The sequence below is a fragment of the Mirounga angustirostris genome, unplaced genomic scaffold (genome assembly GCF_029215605.1).
Source record: "Mirounga angustirostris isolate CCGP_5_RB_7025 unplaced genomic scaffold, mMirAng1.0.hap1 SCAF_7, whole genome shotgun sequence".
NCBI lineage: Eukaryota > Metazoa > Chordata > Mammalia > Carnivora > Phocidae > Mirounga > Mirounga angustirostris.
In genome coordinates, this window is record NW_026991715.1 from 25,897,370 (window position 1) to 25,917,328 (window position 19,959).

At 34.1% G+C, this 19,959-nt stretch overlaps 2 protein-coding genes across 3 annotated transcripts in view; both read left to right on the forward strand.

The window, feature by feature from the left end:
• LYRM7 (LYR motif containing 7) overlaps positions 1-19,959 on the forward strand; it is a 33,328-nt gene that overhangs the window by 4,310 nt on the left and 9,059 nt on the right. For both annotated transcript variants that reach the window (XR_006789998.3, XM_045870224.3), the window contains exons 2-4: positions 4,011-4,083; positions 5,794-5,864; positions 10,020-10,101. Coding sequence is in view for 1 of the 2 variants with exons in the window: in XM_045870224.3 (XP_045726180.1) it covers positions 4,011-4,083; positions 5,794-5,864; positions 10,020-10,101 (226 nt within the window). In the remaining variant the exon portion in view is untranslated. The remainder of the gene's footprint in view (positions 1-4,010; positions 4,084-5,793; positions 5,865-10,019; positions 10,102-19,959) is intronic.
• Positions 10,020-19,959, forward strand: part of CDC42SE2 (CDC42 small effector 2) — a 181,350-nt gene continuing 171,410 nt past the window's right edge. Inside the window, exon 1 of the mRNA XM_064595866.1 lies at positions 10,020-10,101. The gene's annotated coding sequence lies outside the window, so the exon portion shown is untranslated. The remainder of the gene's footprint in view (positions 10,102-19,959) is intronic.

Consider the following 19,959-nt stretch of genomic DNA (forward strand, 5'->3'; position numbering starts at 1 on the left):
TTCCATTTTTTAGGTACTCATTGTAGCAGTACCCCACTTCCCAATACTAACATCTGTATTAGTTTCCTATGGCTATTCTAACAAAGTACCACAAACTAGGTGGCTTAAAGCAACAGAAAGGTATTGTCTCCACAGTCCTGGAGGCCAGAAGTCTGAAATGAAGGTGCCAGCAGAGCCATGCTTCCTCTGAAACTGGGTAGAATCTTTACCTCTTCCTAACTTCTGATGGTGGCCATCAATCCGTGATGTTCATTGGCTTGTTGGCTTGCTGGCTCACTCTTGCATCACTCTAATCTCTGCCTCCGTCTTTACATGGCAGTCTGTGTGTGTCTCTGTGTTCACATGGCGTTTGCTGCTTCTTTTAAGGATACCAGTCATATTGTATTAGAGCCCACTTTAATGACCTCATCTTAACTTAATTCATCTGCAAAGACCCTATTTCCAAATAAAGTCACATTTTACAGGTACTAGGAATTAGGACTTCAGTATGTCCTTTGGGGGAACACAATTTAAGCTGTAACAGTATGGATATACCACATTTATTTACCTGTTCATGAATTGATAGAAATTTGAGTTGTTTCTACTTTTTGACTGTTGTGAATAATGCTGCTATGATTGTTCAAGTCCAAGTTTTTGTGTAAACATATGTTTTCATTTCCTTGGGTATATAAGTATCGAATTGCTAGATCAGGTGATAACACTGTGTTTAACTTTTTGAGCAACTGCCAAACTGTTTTCCAAACAGCTGCAACATTTTACATTCCCAGCAACAATGTATAAGAGTTCCAATTTTCCCTCATTCTTGCCAATACTCGTTACTCATTACTGATTTTCTTTTTCATTACAGCCATTCTGCTGGGCTTAAGTGTACTTCACTGAGAATTAGATTTGTATTTCCCAGATGCCAAATCATATTGAGCATCTTTTCATGGCCTTGATGACCATTTGTCTATCTTTACAGAAATGTCTATTGAAATCCTTTGTCTGTGTTTTTATTGTTGAGCTGTAAAAGTTCTTTAAATGTTCCAGATAAGGGCCCCTTACTGGATATATGGTTTGCAGATACTTTCTTCTTGTCAGGGCTTGTCTAATCTCTTTTTTGATAATGTCCTTTCCCTTCCTCTTTCTAAAATACTTTTTTTTAGTTTTAATAAAGTTGATAAATGTGTAAGGTTTAAGAAATCAAAGTGTTACACAGAAACCAGTAGGTGTATACTTCCTTCTACATACTCTCAATTCCTGCTCCCCAGAGATAAGTGCTTTTAATCATTTTAGCTATTCTCACATTTACCTCCATGTTTCTAAAGAACATACTTAAACTGCTATTCGTTGTGTTTTGTGGGTTTTTTTTTTTTCTTTTGGGAGATACTATTTACTGACTTTTAACAATAGAATTTGATGATTGAGCTCCCCTCTTAAACCTTAGTCCTGGGGCACCTGGGTGGCTCAATTGTTAAGCGTCTGCCTTCGGCTCAGGTCGTGATCCCAGGGTCCTGGGATCGAGCCCCACATCGAGCTCCCTGCTCCACGGGAAGCCTGCTTCTCCCTCTCCTACTCCCCCTGCTTGTGTTTGCTCTCTTGCTCTGTCTCTCTCTGTCAAATAAATAAACAAAATCTTTAAAAAAAAAAAAAAAAAAACCTTAGTCCTCTCATTTACAAATTTTGGTGAATTAGTTTTCATTTTTTTAAGTACTCTGATTGTATAAAATTGTCCACAGCTGAGTCCTCTTACATTGCCTTTCTTTTCTAATTCTGTTTTTCTTGAAAATAATAACCTTGTTTTTATTATCATTGGTTAGTTTCCTACTTATCTGTTCCCAAAATCAGTATCAGTTTGATTTTTTCCTGGGAACATCTTTTCTGGATCAGTTCAACCTTTTGCTGTAGTCTGGACTTTGCTTTGTAGACTGGCTGCACAAATGGTGACCTGTATTTGTCCTTCACCATCTTCTCTGTGTTGGATCACCTGCCTCACTGGTTCCCATGTTTTTTCTTTTGTAGTTCATCCCCTTGTTGTGGAGTACATTCTTCTATAGCTTTACAAGAAAGGATGTATGGCAGATAAGAGACTTCGTATTTTCAAAAATGTCTCTTTGCCTTTGCAGTTAAATGGTAATTTGGCTATGTATGGTATTCTAAGCTGGACATCTTTTTTTTTTTTTTTTTCTTTTTTGGTGGGCAGCAACGCATAGTTTATTGAGTGATAGTAGTGATAGTACAAAGCTCCCAAAGAGGGAGGGGGCCCAAGAGGGTTGCCCTGGGCATTTTTTTTTTTTTTAACTTGAAGATCTTATACCATTGTCTTCTCACAGTGATGCTATTTAGAAGTCAGGTGTCATTCTGATTTTCTGTCCTTTCTATGTGAACTGTTTTTTATTTTCAAGGTGTTTCTTTTTATGAGCATCGTACTGAACCTGTATCATGATGTACTATGGTATGGGTTTTGTGTTGGGCACTTGGAACTTTTTCAATCAAGTAACCGATGCACCTTACTTGGTAACATTTTCTTAATTTTTCCCTTTTTAATTTCTTTTGTCTGTTTTCTCTGTCCTTTTTTTTTTTTTTAAGATTTGTTTATTTATTTGAGAGAGAGAGAATCTTAAGCAGACTCCACGCTGAGTGCAGAGCCCGACGCTGGGTTCCATCCCAGGACCCTGAGATCATGACCTAAGCTAAAATCAATACTCGGACACTTAACCAGCTAACCCACCCAGGCACCCCTCTGTTCTTTCTTGTTGGAAATCCAGTTAATGTAATTGTTGGTCCATCTGGACTACTCCCTTAATTTTGTTTTCTTGCCTCAATTTCTGAGTTTTTATTCTATTTCTTGGCTGTTTTTCTACCCTTAATATTTGCTATCCTTCATTTGATATCTGAGAGCTTTGGGGCGTTTTCTGAATGTTCCTTTTTCAATTTACTATGGCTTCTTTTTGTTGTTATTCCATCTCTGCAGTCACGTACTTTTCTGAGGAAGTTCATTTTGGTTGTTTGGTTTTTGTTTGTTGTGTTTTATGTTTTTTGCTTCGTGTTTCCTGTTTTTCTTTTGGTGTCTGCCTTTGATGTTATAGGTTTTCTAATATATGTAAATACCTAAAACAATGCCTAGCACAGGGTATACTTAGTAAATAAATATTAGATATTTTATCTAGTGAATGGATTGGAGGGAATAGTGGCAGAGTGACAAATCTGTGTTAAGTAGTCTATGCAAGAGATGGGAGGGTCTGAACTTAAATAATTTTCAGGAATGGAGAATATCGAAAACATTAGAGAGACAGTCCTAAAATTTCCACATGAAGAGTAATAGAGATTTAAAGAATTGTGTAGAGATTTCCAGCTTGAGAAACTCAGTGTCTTCTATTCTCTAAAATTGAAAAGACAGGAGAAAAAACAATATCGGGGGAACAATATTGAGTACGTTTTTAAACTTGAGAAGGGTGAAGTAGGCTTGGCCTAACACTAAAGCCTCTACACAATCTGTCTTCTACCAAAATGTCAGGCTCTTCTATTTTTTTAACATAGTGTTAGAATATTCATAAGTCTCAACATTCCACTTCTCTTTGGGAAATCACAATTACACTTTCCTAAATTATCTGAAACATCTTCCTTCTGGGCTCTCTTAAGATGTAATAAGTTCATGAGTTTGTGTATATGTGTGTAAAACTTTTAGAGCAGATGAAGGCCTCCATATGTTAAGAAAAGTGAGAACAAATACATACCAGACTGACAAAGTTACTTTAGCAGACTGGTTTTGGCAGGGGGATTATTAACTTTTTAACCATCCTTGTTTTTTTTTCCCAAAGAACTTGGTATTATTTTTGTAAATCTAATTCTTTTTTAATTTAAAGATAAATAACGAAGGGAAAATTGTTTTGGCAAACCCTGGTTTTACTGGCTATTTTGAAAAATAGTCCAAGTAACTAAAGAGAAAAGAAATACCTTGTAATCCTTGTAATTATATAAAATGTAAAATTTTTTTCTTTTGAGGTCTGAATTCTAATTTTTTTTTATAGGTTTTACAGCTCTTTAAAACATTACACAGGACCAGACAACGGGTTTTTAAAAATGATACCAGAGCATTAGAAGGTAGGTTTATTTTTCGTCATGTTGGAGTAAGTTCTTCACATGGCTTCTAATATATCCAAGAGAATTTGCATGGTCAAGACCCATCTTAGAGAGTGATCTTCATATCTCTCCCCTAATTTTGTTATGTTTTATGAAGATTAGTTTACATTACACTGCTTTGAGGAGTATCTACTTAAAATTTTTAAAGATCTAGTTTTTATAAAGAATCAGAAAAGATCAGAATTTTAGCATGCTCCATTGCTTGTCAAGCCGTTAAACTTATTTCTATTATATAATCACATTTTCACACTCTCTAGGACCAGATACTTCCATATTATTAATTCCTTGTGTCATTCCAGAAATGATAGCAGCTGTGAAAAAGAATCTATCCCAAATGTTTACAAATTTAGTATTTCACTGTTTTAAGTGGCTTTTATCATATCTAAAAGTCGGAGTTCTAAAGCTTAGGTTATGTATTGGTCATGTGCAGTATCTATCTTCATATATTTCGTTTTCTTTTTTTTTTTTTTTAAGATTTTATTTATTTGAGAGAGAGAGCACAAGCTAGGAGGAGAGGCAGAGGGGGAGGGAGAAACAGGCTCCCTGCTGAGCAGGGAGCTCAATGCGGGGTTCGATCCAGGAACCTTGTGATCATGACTTGAGCTGAAGGTAGATGCTTAACCAACCGAGCCACCCAGGCGCCCCATCTATCTTCATATATTTCTAAAACTCTTTAAGAGGGCACCTAGGTAGTATCCCCACTGTCCCTAGGAATTCAAGTTTTTTTGTAATTCACCAAGAACAATTTCTTGAATATTAAAATATATGCTTCATATTGTATATGTTTTACCAAATTCATTTAGTTCTTCATATATCCCTGTGGGGTAGTTACTATTATAATTTTTTTCCAATGAGAAAACTGACAAAATGTGAAAGGATTTGTCTCACATCATACTAGTGAGAGGTAGAGCTAGGATTGACCTAAGCAGTTTGGCTCCAAATCCCAAATTTTCAGCACCTAATATTGAAATATATAAAGCATAGAAGGAGGGTTTTCTGGCTATTCTCTATCAACAGCACTTCAAGTGTTATTAAGTGACATAAGAACAGCTAACATTGCATAATTACTAAGCACTTTACATGGGTTGTTTCATTAAATGCTCACAGCAACAATAAGGCACTTGTCAGATTAGACTAAATTATGCTATAATGATGCCAAAGTATCAGTGGTTTACATGAACAAAGGTGTATTTATCACTCACTTTACATGCCAGCCAAACCACTTTTATATATATTTTGGTGCTATGTCTTTATTTTATTTGTGTGTGTGTGTGTGTGTGTGTGTGTGTGTGTGGTTTAACGTGTTTGTATGTATTGAGTTTTGCCATCTTAAAGCATTTTAATTTTTTAGATTCATGGAAAGAAATTATTAAATGGGATTCATTAGAATCTGATAGCTAGAGGTATATAAATGAAATTGGAAGTAAAAAGCAGGAAACGAAAGTATTTGTATATTAGAGTATATTAGGTTTAATTAAAAATTTGCCAGCCTGTCCAAAGATTTCTAGGACAGTTTTTTTTTTAAAAAGTCTTATTTTTATAATTAGTTTCACATGGGGCAAAACTGTTTCAACTACTAGAGAAGTAGTTATAATGAATAAGGTATAAATTCTTGGGACAGGAATTATAAATTAGAAGAGAAATAATTATATATTTTTTTTCTTTCTCTAGCAGCCAGAATAAAGATAAATGAAGAATTCAAAAGTAATAAAAGTGAAACTTCTCCCAAGAAAATAGAAGAGGTATAGTAATTGAGTCTTTCAATTATGATAAAGCCCTTATAAATTTTCTTAGAAAATGATGAAAATAAAGGGGTTATATGAAATAAAGATTATTACTTGGTAGTTATATCACAACTATAGATAACCTTCACTTGTTTGGTATGGCTCACCTCTTTAGGGTCATCTGCTACACCCTTAAGACAGCAAGTTACCAGGTACAAAACATGGATGTAGCTATGGTCAAATCAAGAGCAGCTCAACCAACCCAGAAACCCACAGAAATTCTATCTTTACTTAAGGCAAGTGACTAAAACTAAGGAGCATGAGTATTAGAACTACAGAAGGAATTAATGTTCATTTAGCTCAGCTAGACAGACTTTTTTTTAATTCCTAACTAGGCAGTGAGAGTTAATCAGCCACAATTCATGAACTATTCTTGCTTTGCCTTTTGGTCACTTGCTCTAGTTGAAGACAGTCAGTCTACTGACACTGATTGGTGAGCTTCTTACTACGCCCAGTACATGTTCATTTAAAAAAATGCACAATGATTCCTTTTTTGTATAAAATCATACTGCATATACATGCATATTGTCTCTATTTTGAGCTTCCTAAGTGTTTCTGTACACTTTACTTATACTTTGTATAAATGTAGGGAAAGTACCCTTAGGAGGAAAACAAAAAATGGAAAATTATTTGCAGGGGCAATCATAATTCCAAGAATTGGTTTGATAAAGAGGAAGGTACAAATTAGAATCTTCCATGTTTAATAAAATTTCTACATGTTAAATTTTTTTAGAAAAAAATGCATTTCTTTTTGGTAGAGAAAAATGCTGTTTTTAGAATAGTAAATATCTGTAATAATCAAGTTAATGAGTCAAAATGAGATAGCCTAAGTGTTTCTATCCCTCCCGTATAAAGTAGAAAGGGAAAGATTTCATTTAACCATCTGATAGGGCAAACAGGGACTGTGTAATTTTTATTCATGGCAGAAGTTAAGATGACATCATAATCAAGTCATAACTTGAAGTTAAAAGATGTATACAAAAGTTTGTATTTGCTATTCAGTAGGCTGATTAATAACAATATGGTAATTATTTTTAAATTTTGAAATCATGATAAAAAATTTTTAAATTGACATGTCTTTATATCAACTGTAAATTCCTTTTATTTGTAAAGCACTAATTTAACATAAAGCAGTCTAGAAATGACTTATTTGTTACATACAAATGTGTATTTTATATAATTCTGCATAGATTAAATATTTAGTAGTGTTTAGTAAATTACATTGTTGTTGTTATGTATTGGAAGGTTCATGAAGTCTTGGCACCGCAAAGAATCTTAGGTATCTTTTATACCAGCAGTTCTTAAACTGTTTGGTCACAAGACCCTTTTACCTTCTTAAAAGTTGAGGACCCCAAAAAGTACGTTTCATGTGGTATGCCTTTCAATATTTATCTTAGTAGAAATTAAAACTGAGAGATTTTTAAAATACGTATTTTTTATCTAAAAATAATAAGCTCATTATGTGGTAACAAACATACTGTTTATGGAAAATAACTATATTTTCAAAACATTTAGTGAGAAGAGTGGACACTGTTTTACCATTTTGCAAATCTCTTTAAAGTCTGGCTTAACTCTCTCTCTGTCTCTCTGTCTCTCTCTCTCTCAAATAATAATAATTCAATAATAAATAAAATCTTTAAAAACAAACAAACAAACAAACATCTGCCTTTGGCTCGGGTCATGATCCTGGAAGCCTGGGATTGAGCCCCGCATCGGGCTCCGTGCTGCTCAGTGGGGAATGTGCTTCTCCCTCTACCACTCCCCCTGCTCATGTTTTCTCTCTTTTTTTCTCTCTCTCTCACTCTCTCTCTCAAATAATAATAAATAAAATCTTTAAAGTCTGGCTTAATAGAAGGCAGCTCAATTCTCATATCTGCTTCCTCATTCAATCTGGTGCAATGTTTTTAGGTTGAAATATATGAAGAAAATTCAGCCTCACACAGATGAAGTTGGAAAAGAGTTAGGAGTATAAATAGACTTTTCAAATAAATTGTGAATATTCTTTGATACTACACCTCAACAAATCGTAAACTTCCTTAAAGGTTAGTTGCATTGTGGAACTCTGTTACCTGTTAGACCAATGGGTGGAGAGAGGTAGATAGGTAGGTAAGCAGATAGATAGATTTTTTTTTTTTTTGCTCCAGGATTCATACAGACCACCTCCTGCTCATCCTTTCTGATTTCCCTTTATCCCTTATTCCTCAACAAGCCTTGTTTCCTGCCTTAGACCTATGAGTAGACTCAGTTCATGCACCTCCAGTGGATGAGGAGGCCCGTTTTTATTCTTTCTCTCTCCTGCTAAGTCCCTTCTCAGATCTGTTGGGAGTTGAGGCTTTGCTCTTCCACACCTTCTCCATGTTAGTTAATGGCAGCTCCCACCTTTTAATGCTCAGACCAAAAAACTTGATGTTCTCTTTCTTGATTGCCGTCTTTCTCTCACACTTATATCCAGCCTGTCAGCCAATTTTCTTGACTTCAAAATATATCCAGAATTCGACCACTTCTCATCCTCCCCATCATTATCTCCTAGTTCAAGCCACTATCCTCTTTCACTGGATTGTTACAACAGGCTCCTAGTGGGTCTCCCTGCTTCCTCCCTAACTCCCTGGAGCCTATTCTCAGTACTTTTAAAGGCAGATTGAGCCTTTTAAATAAAAAGGCATATCCCATCACTCTTGTACTCACAACCCCCATAGCTTCTCATCCCAAAGTAAAATCTAAGGTGCTTACCATGACCTACAAGACCATATCATCCAGGGGCACCTGGATGGCTCAGTCGTTAAGCATCTGCCTTCGGCTCAGGTCATGATCCCAGGGTCCTGGGATTGAGCCCCGCATCAGGTTCCCTGCTCAGCCGGGAGCCTGCTTCTCCCTCTCCCACTCCACCTGCTGTGTTCCTTCTCTAGCTGTCTCTCTCTGTCAAATAAATAAATAAAATCTTAAAAAAAAAAAAAAGACTATATCATTTGACCTCTATTAACTACCCACCTTAGCCCCCTCCATCCCTCTTACTCTTACAGTCTCAGTGTATTGAGGGCACTTGAATTTACCAAGAACTTTCCTGTCTCAGGGCATTTATGCTGTTGCTTATTTCTAGGATATTCTTCTCCACATGCTCTTAAGTCTTCATTAGTAGACCAATAGATTTAATCTGTCTTTCTCTTTGAATGGATCTTTTACCATGCATGATTTTGTAACATCTTGCACCATTGATTTGGAGAATACAGGTTCACCAAGTAATGCATATCTCCCAAATGTTAACATAATTCAGTATGTAATATTTTAAAATTATATTTATTAATATTAATATCTATCTCATCAGAAAAATCCATAAGCATTGAAAAACTATCAAGCTCATGGTGGCAGATAGTTTCCCTAGAATTCTAATTTTTTCTTGAAAACTTGAATTTTACCATTGTCAGCAAATACAGTTAGTTGTTTTCTTGAAATAAATAACAGAGTCAGCTCATTCATTTTCAAGAAAATGTTTGCCAGATACCCAAGTCTGATCATAGTTTGTCTGTTGCTCATTCATATAAAATGGTATTCCATGGAGAAAGCTCTACTTCTGCTCACAACTCAGTGCAGAAAGCTTTAGTATTATGAGAATCCTTTTGACTTCATGGTATCTGAAAGGGTCTCAAGATCCCTCAGGGGTCCACAGCTTTGAGAATCTTTGTTCTAGTCCACTTCTTCATTTTGCATATGACAAGTTCTGAAACTTAAAGAGAACTTAAAGGCCTAATACTTAATGATAGAGCTATGGAATCCAAGTATTCCGACTCCTAGTTCAGTATCATTTCTAGTGTTTAGAACATCCAACTCTATAAAAGAAAGATTCAACCCTCTCCCAAAGAAAACAGCATTTTGAACATATTAAATATATATTCCAACAAAAAACACTCTGAATCTATTTTGGAACAAAATATGGAACGGATGGATAAAAGTACACATATGTCTGAGTTTCTGTATGCTTGGAATGGTTAGAAAAAGTTAAAGGCAGTATTACCCCAAAAGAAATAACAGTAAATTTACATTTTTCAAAAACAGTGCATTCATAAGGACCATTGAAAAAATATCTAAAGGATTTATTCTGTTTGGTTTTCTTAACAGCTAATAAAAATAGGTTCCGATGTTGAATTGTTACTCAGAACATCTGTTATACAAGGTATTCACACAGACCACAATACACTGAGTAAGTAAAATTAAAAATATTTTCTGACTTCATTGTATTTTAAAATATTGAGCAATTGCAGCATTTCTAATGCTGATTAGTAAAACAGCTTGATTTTGCTAGACAATGTGGTATATCTTTATACATTTGTAAGGCTACCATTTTTAATGCTAGATTATAAAACTTTGTTTTACTAGATTTTTTTCTTTTTCTTTTTTAAATTTATTTTTTCTTCTTAATCTTAACCACTGGTTAAATTATAGAACTGTAGTTAAAAGACAATATGACCAGTTTTTCATCGTATTTATTTGGGGTTCTTATTATGTTATCATTTATCACCTACTTAAACTGTTATCATTTATCACCTACTTATCACTTATTAACTGTTCTTTACCTTTTATTCTATGATTAAAGTTATTTTAAAAATGATTATAGGAAATGGAAATATAGTTGAGGATCCTCCATTATACCTCCAGACTCCTTGTAGGACTTCAGCAGAATTTTCTTTTTTTTTTTTTAAGATTTTATTTATTTATTTGACAGAGAAAGACACAGCGAGAGAGGGAACACAAGCAGGGGAAGTGGGAGAGGGAGAAGCAGGCTTCCTGCAGAGCAGGGAGCCTGATGCTGGGCTCCATCCCAGGACTCTGGGATCATGACCTGAGCTGAAGCAGACACTTAATGACTGAGCCACCCATGCGCCCCTCAGCAGAATTTTCATATCACATTATATTTTGTTTTCATTGCCTGAAGTATCTTTGGGGACAACAACAATAACAAAAAAGATGATATTCAAATTTTTGAAAGGCTTCTTTTTTTCTTAAAGTGAACTATCAAAGTATAACATACAAACAGAAAAGTGCACTATTTATAACTATACAGCCAGTGAATTTTCACAAAGTGAAATATCCATGTAACCAACATCTACAGTAAGCTATTTAATAATATTACCAATATCTCCAAAACCCCTCATGTCATCATGTCTTTTCCAGATACCCCCTTCCAACAAGCTAACCACTATCCTATTAATATTATAGATTTTTAAGTTAATATAATAAAACGTTTGAACTTCATATAAATGGAATCATATAGGATTACTGTTTTGTCTAGTTTCTTTCAACATTGTATTTGTGAGATTCATCTGTATTGTTGTGTATAGCAACATTTCTATGACTATTCTTTGAATATACCACAATTCATCCTTCCTGTTCATTTGGGTTGCTCCTAGTTCTGGACTATAATGAATGTTGATTCTTTGAACATTATTGAATGTGCCTTTTAGATTAAAATTTATACATATATGAAAAATAAAATATACACATATGTACACATCTGTGTACATATGTGTATACGTATATATACAAACATATATATATATACAGTTGACCCTTGAACTGTGCAAGGGCTAGGGTTGCTGACCTCCTGCACATTAGAAAATTCATGTATAGGGGCTCCTGGGTGGCTCAAATGGTTAAGCATCCAACTACTGATGTTGGCTCAAGTCATGATCTCAGGCTCCTGGGATAGAGCCCCATGTCAGGCTCCACGCTGGGCATGGAGCCTGCTTAAGATTCTCTCTCTCCCTCTCCCTCTGCCCCTCCCCACTGCTTGATCTCTCTCTCTCTATTAAAAAAAAAAAATTCATGTGTAACTTTTGGCTACCCAGAAACTTAACTACTGATAGCCAGCTGTTATGAAAAGCTTTACTGATAACATAAAAAGTACATTAACACATATTTTGTATGTTATATGTATTATATTATAGTCTTACAATAAAGTAAGCTGGAAAAAAGAGAATGTTATTAAAATCATAAGGAAGAGAAAAGACATTTATAGTACTTCACTGTATTTATCAAAAAAGTAATATATGATACTGCTAACCAGTTTTCCAAAGTGGTTAGACTAATTTACACTTCCAGCAGCAGTGTCTGGCTCCAGTTGCTTGACGTCCTCACCAATACTTGGTACTCTACATCTTTAATTTTAGCCTTTCTGGTAGTTGTATAATGGTATTGCATTGTGATTTTAATTTATATTGCTTTGGTAACTAATGAAGTACTAGCACCTTTTCAGTTTTTAAATGGCCGTTTGGATATTCTCTTTTATGAAGTGTCTGTTCAAGTCTTTTTCCCATTTTTCCAAGGGGTTATCTGCCTTTTTATTATTGATTTGAAGAAATTCTTCGTATGTTCTGAATATGTATTCTTTGTTGGATATGTGTTTTATAAGAATCTTCTACTTAATGGCTTGCTTTTTGTTTTGGTAATGTTGTCTTTTGGTAAGAAGTTCTTAATTTTAATGTGATCCAGTTTGTCTGTTTTTTCATTTATGGTTGGTACTTCTGAGTCTTAAGAAATCTTTGCCTATCTCAAGCCAGGTCATAAAGAGATTCTCCTATGCTTTCTTCCCAAAGCTTTATTGTTTGATCTTTTCCATTTGGTGGTCTCTATCAACTAGAGTTGATTTTCGTATATGGTGTGAGATAGGAGTGAAGTTTTTTTTTTTTAATTGAAGTATAGTTGACACCATGTTATGTTAGTTTCTGGTACACAACATAGTGATATGACAACACTGTACATGCTGTGCTAATCCCATGTGTAGCTACCATTTGTCACTACACAGCACTATTACACTACCATTGACAGTATTCCCTATCCATACCTTTTATCCCTGTGACTTATTTATTTCATAACTGGAAGCCTGTACCTCCCACTCCCCTTCACCCCCTTTTTTGCCCATTCCCCCACCACTGTCCCCTCTGGCGACCACCAGTTTGTTCTCTGTATTTATAGGTCTCTTTCTGCTTTTTTTATTCATTGTTGTTGTTGTTGTTGTTTTTTGGTTCCACATAGAAGTGAAATCATAAGCTTTTTGTCAATTATTTTTTTACATGTGAATGTCCATTTAATCCAGCATCATTTATTGAGAAGACCACTTTTTCCCCACTGCACTGCAGGATCACCTTTGTTGTAAAATCAGATAACTATATATGCATATATCTGTTTCTGAACTTTATAATCTATGTAACTAGTTTTTGTATCCATGCATCATATGCCATAATGTCTTAATTATTACAGCCTCATAATAAATCTTGATATATAGTAGTATAAGTCCTATAGAGCTTTAAAGTTATTTTTAGTTCATGAGAATTTATCAGAAGTTATTAGATCTGAGTTGTATTTATAAGAGCGGTAAACATAGTTAATCTAAATTGCAAATTTTAGTCATCATCTTTAATCTTAATAATGACTGTTAGAGCTTTTGTATAAGATAGCCAACATTTTATACAGGTAGTCACAGCTAAATGTTATTTTTATCATTTTAAAAAGGTATTTTTATTTATATGAATAAAAATTGAAGTTATTTCAACTAACTAAATTTGATATCTATACTTCACATGCCTTGTTTTAGATATGACAATATTGGTTTAAATTTCTTTTTGTCTATTGGTTTTTGTATAATTTAATTTTCCCACAAGATTGAAAATTTTAACTTTCATGGTAATTAGTATAGAATGCTGTATTACCTTAATAATGGCCTCATTCTTTCTATTAAGAGATATATGGGTCTCTCTTTCTTAATTTATTCCTGTGGGCCCAAGATATAACAAATTTGATTTTTTAATCTCTGTTTTACAACCACTTTAAGCAAATCTCTCCACAAATTTTAGCAATGTCTATACTGGTGTACAGAAATGAATTCTGCTACTTGGCTAAAAAGTAGAGTTGTGATAGTGTGTTTCTAAAAAATAATCAGATAATGTCCCAACGTGAAAAATAATAGATATTGAAAATAATTAAACTTCATTTGCAAGAATAATCACCAAGTTCAGAAACAGCTACATGAATTTTAAATCCATGTCTCTTTTTCCTTCCCTTTCAAAAAATAACTACAGTGGAAATAAAATACGAACACCTACCAAGAACTCTTTATACTAAATAACTTCTCATTTTTTCCTTTTTATTTATTTATTTTTTTAAGTAAGCTCCATGCCCAGTGGGCTTGAACTCACAGCCCTGAGATCAAGAGTCACATGCTCTACTGACTGAGCCAACCAGGCGCCCCTCTCATTTTTTCTTTTTTAAAAAAAAAATCACATCACTATCCTTGTAGATAATTACAAGTTTCTTATTACAGACCAAATAATTTCATCATTTGAGAAAAACTCATTTTTTAAAACTTTAAAAAATTAAAAATAAAATGCTGAGACTTTACAATCACAATTCCATTATGGTTAGCATACAGTATTATATTAGTTTTAGGCATACAGTATAGTGGTTCAACAATTCTATACATTACTCAGTGCTCATCATGATAAGTATACTTTTAATCTGCTTCACCTGTTTTACCCTTCCCCCTGCCCACCTCCCCTCTGGTAATCATCAATTTATTCTCTAGGGTTAAAGGTCTATTTTTTGGGTTATCTCTTTTTTTCTCTGTTCGTTTGTTTTGTTTCTTAAATTCCACATATGAGTGAAATTATATGCTATTTCTTTTTCTCTTATTTCATTTAGCATTATACTCTCTAGATCCATCCATATTGTTGGCAATTGCAAGATTTCATTATTTTTGGTGCTGAGTAATAGTCCATCTTATACATGTACACCAATATTCCATCTTATACATGTACACCACATCTTCTTTATCCATTCATCTATCAGTGAATACTTGGGCTGCTTCCATAATTTGACTATTGTAAATAATGCTGCAATAAACATAGGGGTGCGTATATCTTTTCAAATTAGTGTTTTCTTATTCTTTGAGTAAATAACCACTAGTGGAATTACTGGCTTATAGAGTGGTTGTATTTTTTAATTTTTTGAGCAATCTCCATACTGTTTTCCTCAGTGGCTGCACCAGTTTGCAGTCCCACCAATAGTGCACGAAGGTTCCTTTTCCTCCACATCCTCACCAGCACTTGTTGTTTCCTGTCTTTTTGATTTTAGCCCTTCTGACAAGTGTGAGGTGATATCTCATTGTGGTTTTGATTTGCATTTTCCTGATGATCTGTGATGTTGAGCATTTTTTTCATGTTTCAGTTGGCCATCTATATCTTTTTTGCAGAAATGTCTGTTCTTATCTTCTGCCCATTTTTAATTGAATTATTTGGGTTTTTGGTGTTGAGTAGTATCAGTTCTTTATATATTTTGGATACTAACCCTTTATCAGATATGTCATTTGCAAATATCTTCACCCATTCCATAGGTTGTCTTTTAGTTTTGTTGATTCATTATTTTTAAAATCTTTTCAAATATTGGAGAAACTGGGGCAGGATGAGGAAAAAAAATATTGGGGAAACTATTTTTCTTTCCATGTATCCCTACTTTTTTCTGTGTGTGTGTCTAGTTTGTTTGTTTTTTTGGTATCTCAGGTACATGAATTTGGATTAATCATAATCTTTGATTCATACCATTTTCATCGTCTAGCCTAGCCTTTCTAGATAGTGTATAGAAAAATAATAACTATGACTTAGAAAAATACTGAAATTATTCCCTTGTTCTACACTTTTTCATTGATTATTGACATTTGTCAAAGCCCTCTTTCTCATAGGAATATTGACAGCTGGTTTCATTGTTGGCCTTTATCAAACATATATTTTATAGACAGTCGCCGAATTTGTGAATAAGAAAAAACTATGAATAAGAAATGTATGATGAACAAATTGTGAACAAGAAAATTCAGGGCTTCACATGGCTATATATTAATCATACTTTGTTTCTAAACAGCATTATCCATATTTTTTAAATTTCTTCTCTGGACTATATGTGAAAGACAAACAAAGTACATGTGTGTTATATAAGTTCCAGGAAACTATTCTTTATTTCAAGTGCATTTTTAAACTTCTGTTCTTTGTTTTTTTTATATTTGTCTTCACCTAAAACTATCATATGGTTTTTATTCTGAGGCAAGTTCATGTGATCCAACAAACGTTTATTGACTACATACTGTGCTAGGCACTGAGAATAGAAAATGAGCAAGACAGTTACTGTCCTGGGGTGCCTGGGTGGCTCAGATGGTTAAGCGTCTGCCTTTGGCTCAGGTCATGATCCCACAGTCCTGGGATCAAGCCCCACATTGGGCTCCCTGCTGAGCAGGGAGCCGCTTCTCCCTCTCCCTCTGCCTGCTGCTTCCCCTACTTGTACACTCTCTCTCTCTCTGTCAAAAATAAATAAAATCTTAAAAAATAAAAATAAAAATAAACAGTTCCTGTCCTAATGGAACTTAGAGTGCTATGTGGAAAACAAATAGCTAAGTATTACAATCCTTTGGGTGCCATGATAAGAGAGGCATAGGTGTTGTTGAGGCACAGGCACATAGGCAGAGTTCCAAATCCAGCACTTGGTGGGTCAGGACAGGTTCTTAAAAAAAAACAGTTTTTCTTCAAGTTCTTTAATTTGAGCTTATATATATTTGTGTGCTTAATATGTTTAGAGACATTGCTAGAACTGTGGAGCTAAATATTCTAAATATTTCAATGTCCTATAATTTATTTATATCCTAAACAACTCTCTGATTACCAAACTGTTATAAACCATGCCATTGATAGATTTTTTAATTGAAATACAATTAACATGGATTACAAGTTTTTAGTTAACTTTGATGACCACACAGTTACACATTTTTTTCTTATGATGAGAATTTTAAGATTTACTCTTTTTTTAAAAAATTTTTTAAAAATTACTTTTTATTTATTTTTTTTAAGTAAGCTCTACACCTGATGTAGGGCTTGAACTCACAACCCTAAGATGAAGAGTCACATGTTCGCCAACTGAACCAGGCAGGCACCCCTAAGATTTACTCTCTTAACATCTTTCAAATATACAGTACAGTATTGTTAACTATAGTCACCATGCTGTACATTACATCCCCAGAGCTTATTTATCTTAAAGCTGGAAATTTGGGGGCGCCTGGGTGGCTCAGTCATTAAGCGTCTGCCTTCGGCTCAGGTTATGATCCCAGGGTCCTGGGATCGAGCCCCGCATCCGGCTGCCTGCTCCGCGGGAGGCCTGCTTCTCCCTCTCCCCCTCCCCCTGCTTGTGTTCCCTCTCTCACTGTCTCTCTCTCTCTGTTGAAAAATAAATAAAATCTTTAAAAAAAAAAAAAAAGCTGGAAATTTGTACTGTTTGACCCCCTTCACCCATTTCATCCAGTCCCCATACTCTCCACCTCTGAATCACTAATCTGTTCTCTGTATCTGTGAGTTCAGTATTTTGTTATTGTATTTGTTTTAGATTCTCCATGTAAGTAAGATAATACAGTGTTTGTCCTTGTCTGACTTATTTCACTTAGCATAATGCCTTCAAAGCCCATCATGTTTTCACAAATGGCAAGATTTCCTTCCTTGGTTATGGCTGAATTATATTCCACCATGTATATATATACACCACATTTTCTTTATCCATTCATCTGTCAGTGGACACTTAGATTGTTTCAGTGTGTTGGCTATTATAGATAATGCTGCAGTGAACATATGGTACAGATATATTTTCAGGATAGTGATTTCATTTTCTTTGAATAAATACCCAGAAGTGGAATTGCTGGATCATATGGTAATTTTATTTTAATTTTTTGAGGAAACTATATACTGTTATCTGTAGTGGCTGCACCAATATACATTTTCAGCAGTAGTGCACAAAGATTCCCTTTTCTCCACATCCTTGCCACCACTTCTTACTTGTCTTTTGGATAATAACCATTCTGACAGGCGTGAGGTGCTATCTTATTGTGGTTTTGCTTTTCATTTTCCTGATGATTAGTGATGATGAGCACCTTTTCATGTATTTATTAGCCATTTATAGGTCTTTGGAAAAACGTCTGTTCAGATCCTCAGCACCTTTTTAATCGAATTTTTTAATTTAATTTTTAATTATATGTTTGGTTTTTTGCTATTGAATTATATGAGTTCTTTATATATTTTAGATATTAGCTTCTTATCAGATATATGATTTGCAAATATTTCCTCACATCCCATTGGTTGCCTTTTCATTTTGTTGATGATTTCCTTTGCTGTACAAGAAGCTTTTTAGTTTGATTTAGTCCTACTATGTTTTCTTTTATTGCCTTTGTTTTCAATGTCTAATCCAAAAAAATCATTGCCAAGGCCAATGTCAAGAAGCTTATTCCCCTGTGTTTCCTTCTAGGAGTTTTATGGTTTCAGGTCTTATGTTCAGACCTTTAATCCATTTGAGTTCATTTTTGTGTATGGTGTAAGATAAAGGTCCACTTTCATTTTCTGCATGTGGATGTCCAGTTTTCCCAGAATTATTTATTGAAAAGACTATCTTTTCCTATTGTATCCTTTCCCATTTCCTTTGTTGTTAATTAATTGACAGTATATGCATGAGTTTGTTGCTGGGCCCTCTGTTTTATTCCATTGATCTATGTGTCTATTCTTATGTTTTTACACAAATACCATATTGCTTTGATTACTACAGCTTTGTAGTATAGTTTGAAATCAAGAAGTGTGATGTCTCTAACTTTGTTCTTCTTTCTCAAGGTTGCTCTGGCTTTTCAAAGTCTTTTGGGGTTCTATATAAATTTTAGGATGATTCTATTTCTGTGAAAAATGCTATTGGAATTTTGATAGAGATTGCATTGAATCTGTAGATTCCATAGGGTATTAGGGGCATTTTAACAGTGTTAAGTCTTCCAAATCATTAGCATGGAATAATTTTCCATTTATTTGTATTGTCTTTTATTTCTTTCATCACTATCTTACAGTTTTGAGTATACAGGTCTTTCACCTCCTTGGTTAAATTTATTCCTAAGTATTTTATTATTTTTGACACGATCATAAATGGGATCTTCTTAATTTCTTTTCCTGGTAGTTTGTTATTAGTATATAGGCATGCAACTGATTTTTTGTACATTGATTTTTTTATCCTGCAAATTTACAGAATTTGTTTATTCTAGCAGTTTTGGTAGTCTTTAGGGTTTTCTATATATAATGTCATATTATCTGCAAATAGAGACCATTCTTCTATTCTTATTTAGATGCCTTTTATTTCTTCTTCTTGCCTAGTTCTGGGTAAGGCTTTCAGTACTGTGTTGAATAGAAGTGATGAGAATGGGCATCCTTGTTCATGATCTTAGAGGATGAACTTTCTGTTTTTTATCATTGAGTATGATGTCAATTGTTGGCCTGTCATATATGACTTTCATTATGTAGAGGTATGTTCCCGTGATACCCATTTTGCTGAGAGTTTTTATCATGGGTGTATATTGAATTCTGTTAAATGCTTTTTCTATGTCTTTTGAGTTGACTCTATGATTTTTTTTTCTCCTTCATTTTGTTAATGGGGTGTATCACATTGATTTGCAGATGTTGATTTGCATCCCTGGTATAAATCCCACTTGATCTTGATGTGTGATCCTTTTCACATATTGTTGAATTTGGTTTGCTAATATTTTGTTGAGGATTTTTACATCTATGTTCCTCAGGGTTATTGGCCTCTAGTTTTCTTTCCTTATAGTGTCCTTTGGTATCAGAGTAATGCTGGCCTCATGAAATGAGTTTGGAAATATTCCTTCCTCTTTTGTTTTATTTATTTATCTTTAATCTTGACCTAAATTTTGATTAAAGCCTTTTTATTTTAAGAAATTACTTTTTAAGTGATACATTTCATATGACCATAATAGATAAGGTTTTTCAGGAGCCTAAAGTACAGGAAATAAATCATGATCTCAGTATAGTTCTTTTTCAAGATCTGACAACTTCAGTAAACTTATGCTGTTATGGTACATTGACATCTAATATAGAGAGCAAAGTCAGAGATTTTATCATCAATAAAGCAAAATTACAGTGAAAAATAGTATACAGCATATAAATACACCTGTGATATATTTGGCCTATGAAAGTGCTAACAGTTAATTTAGAAA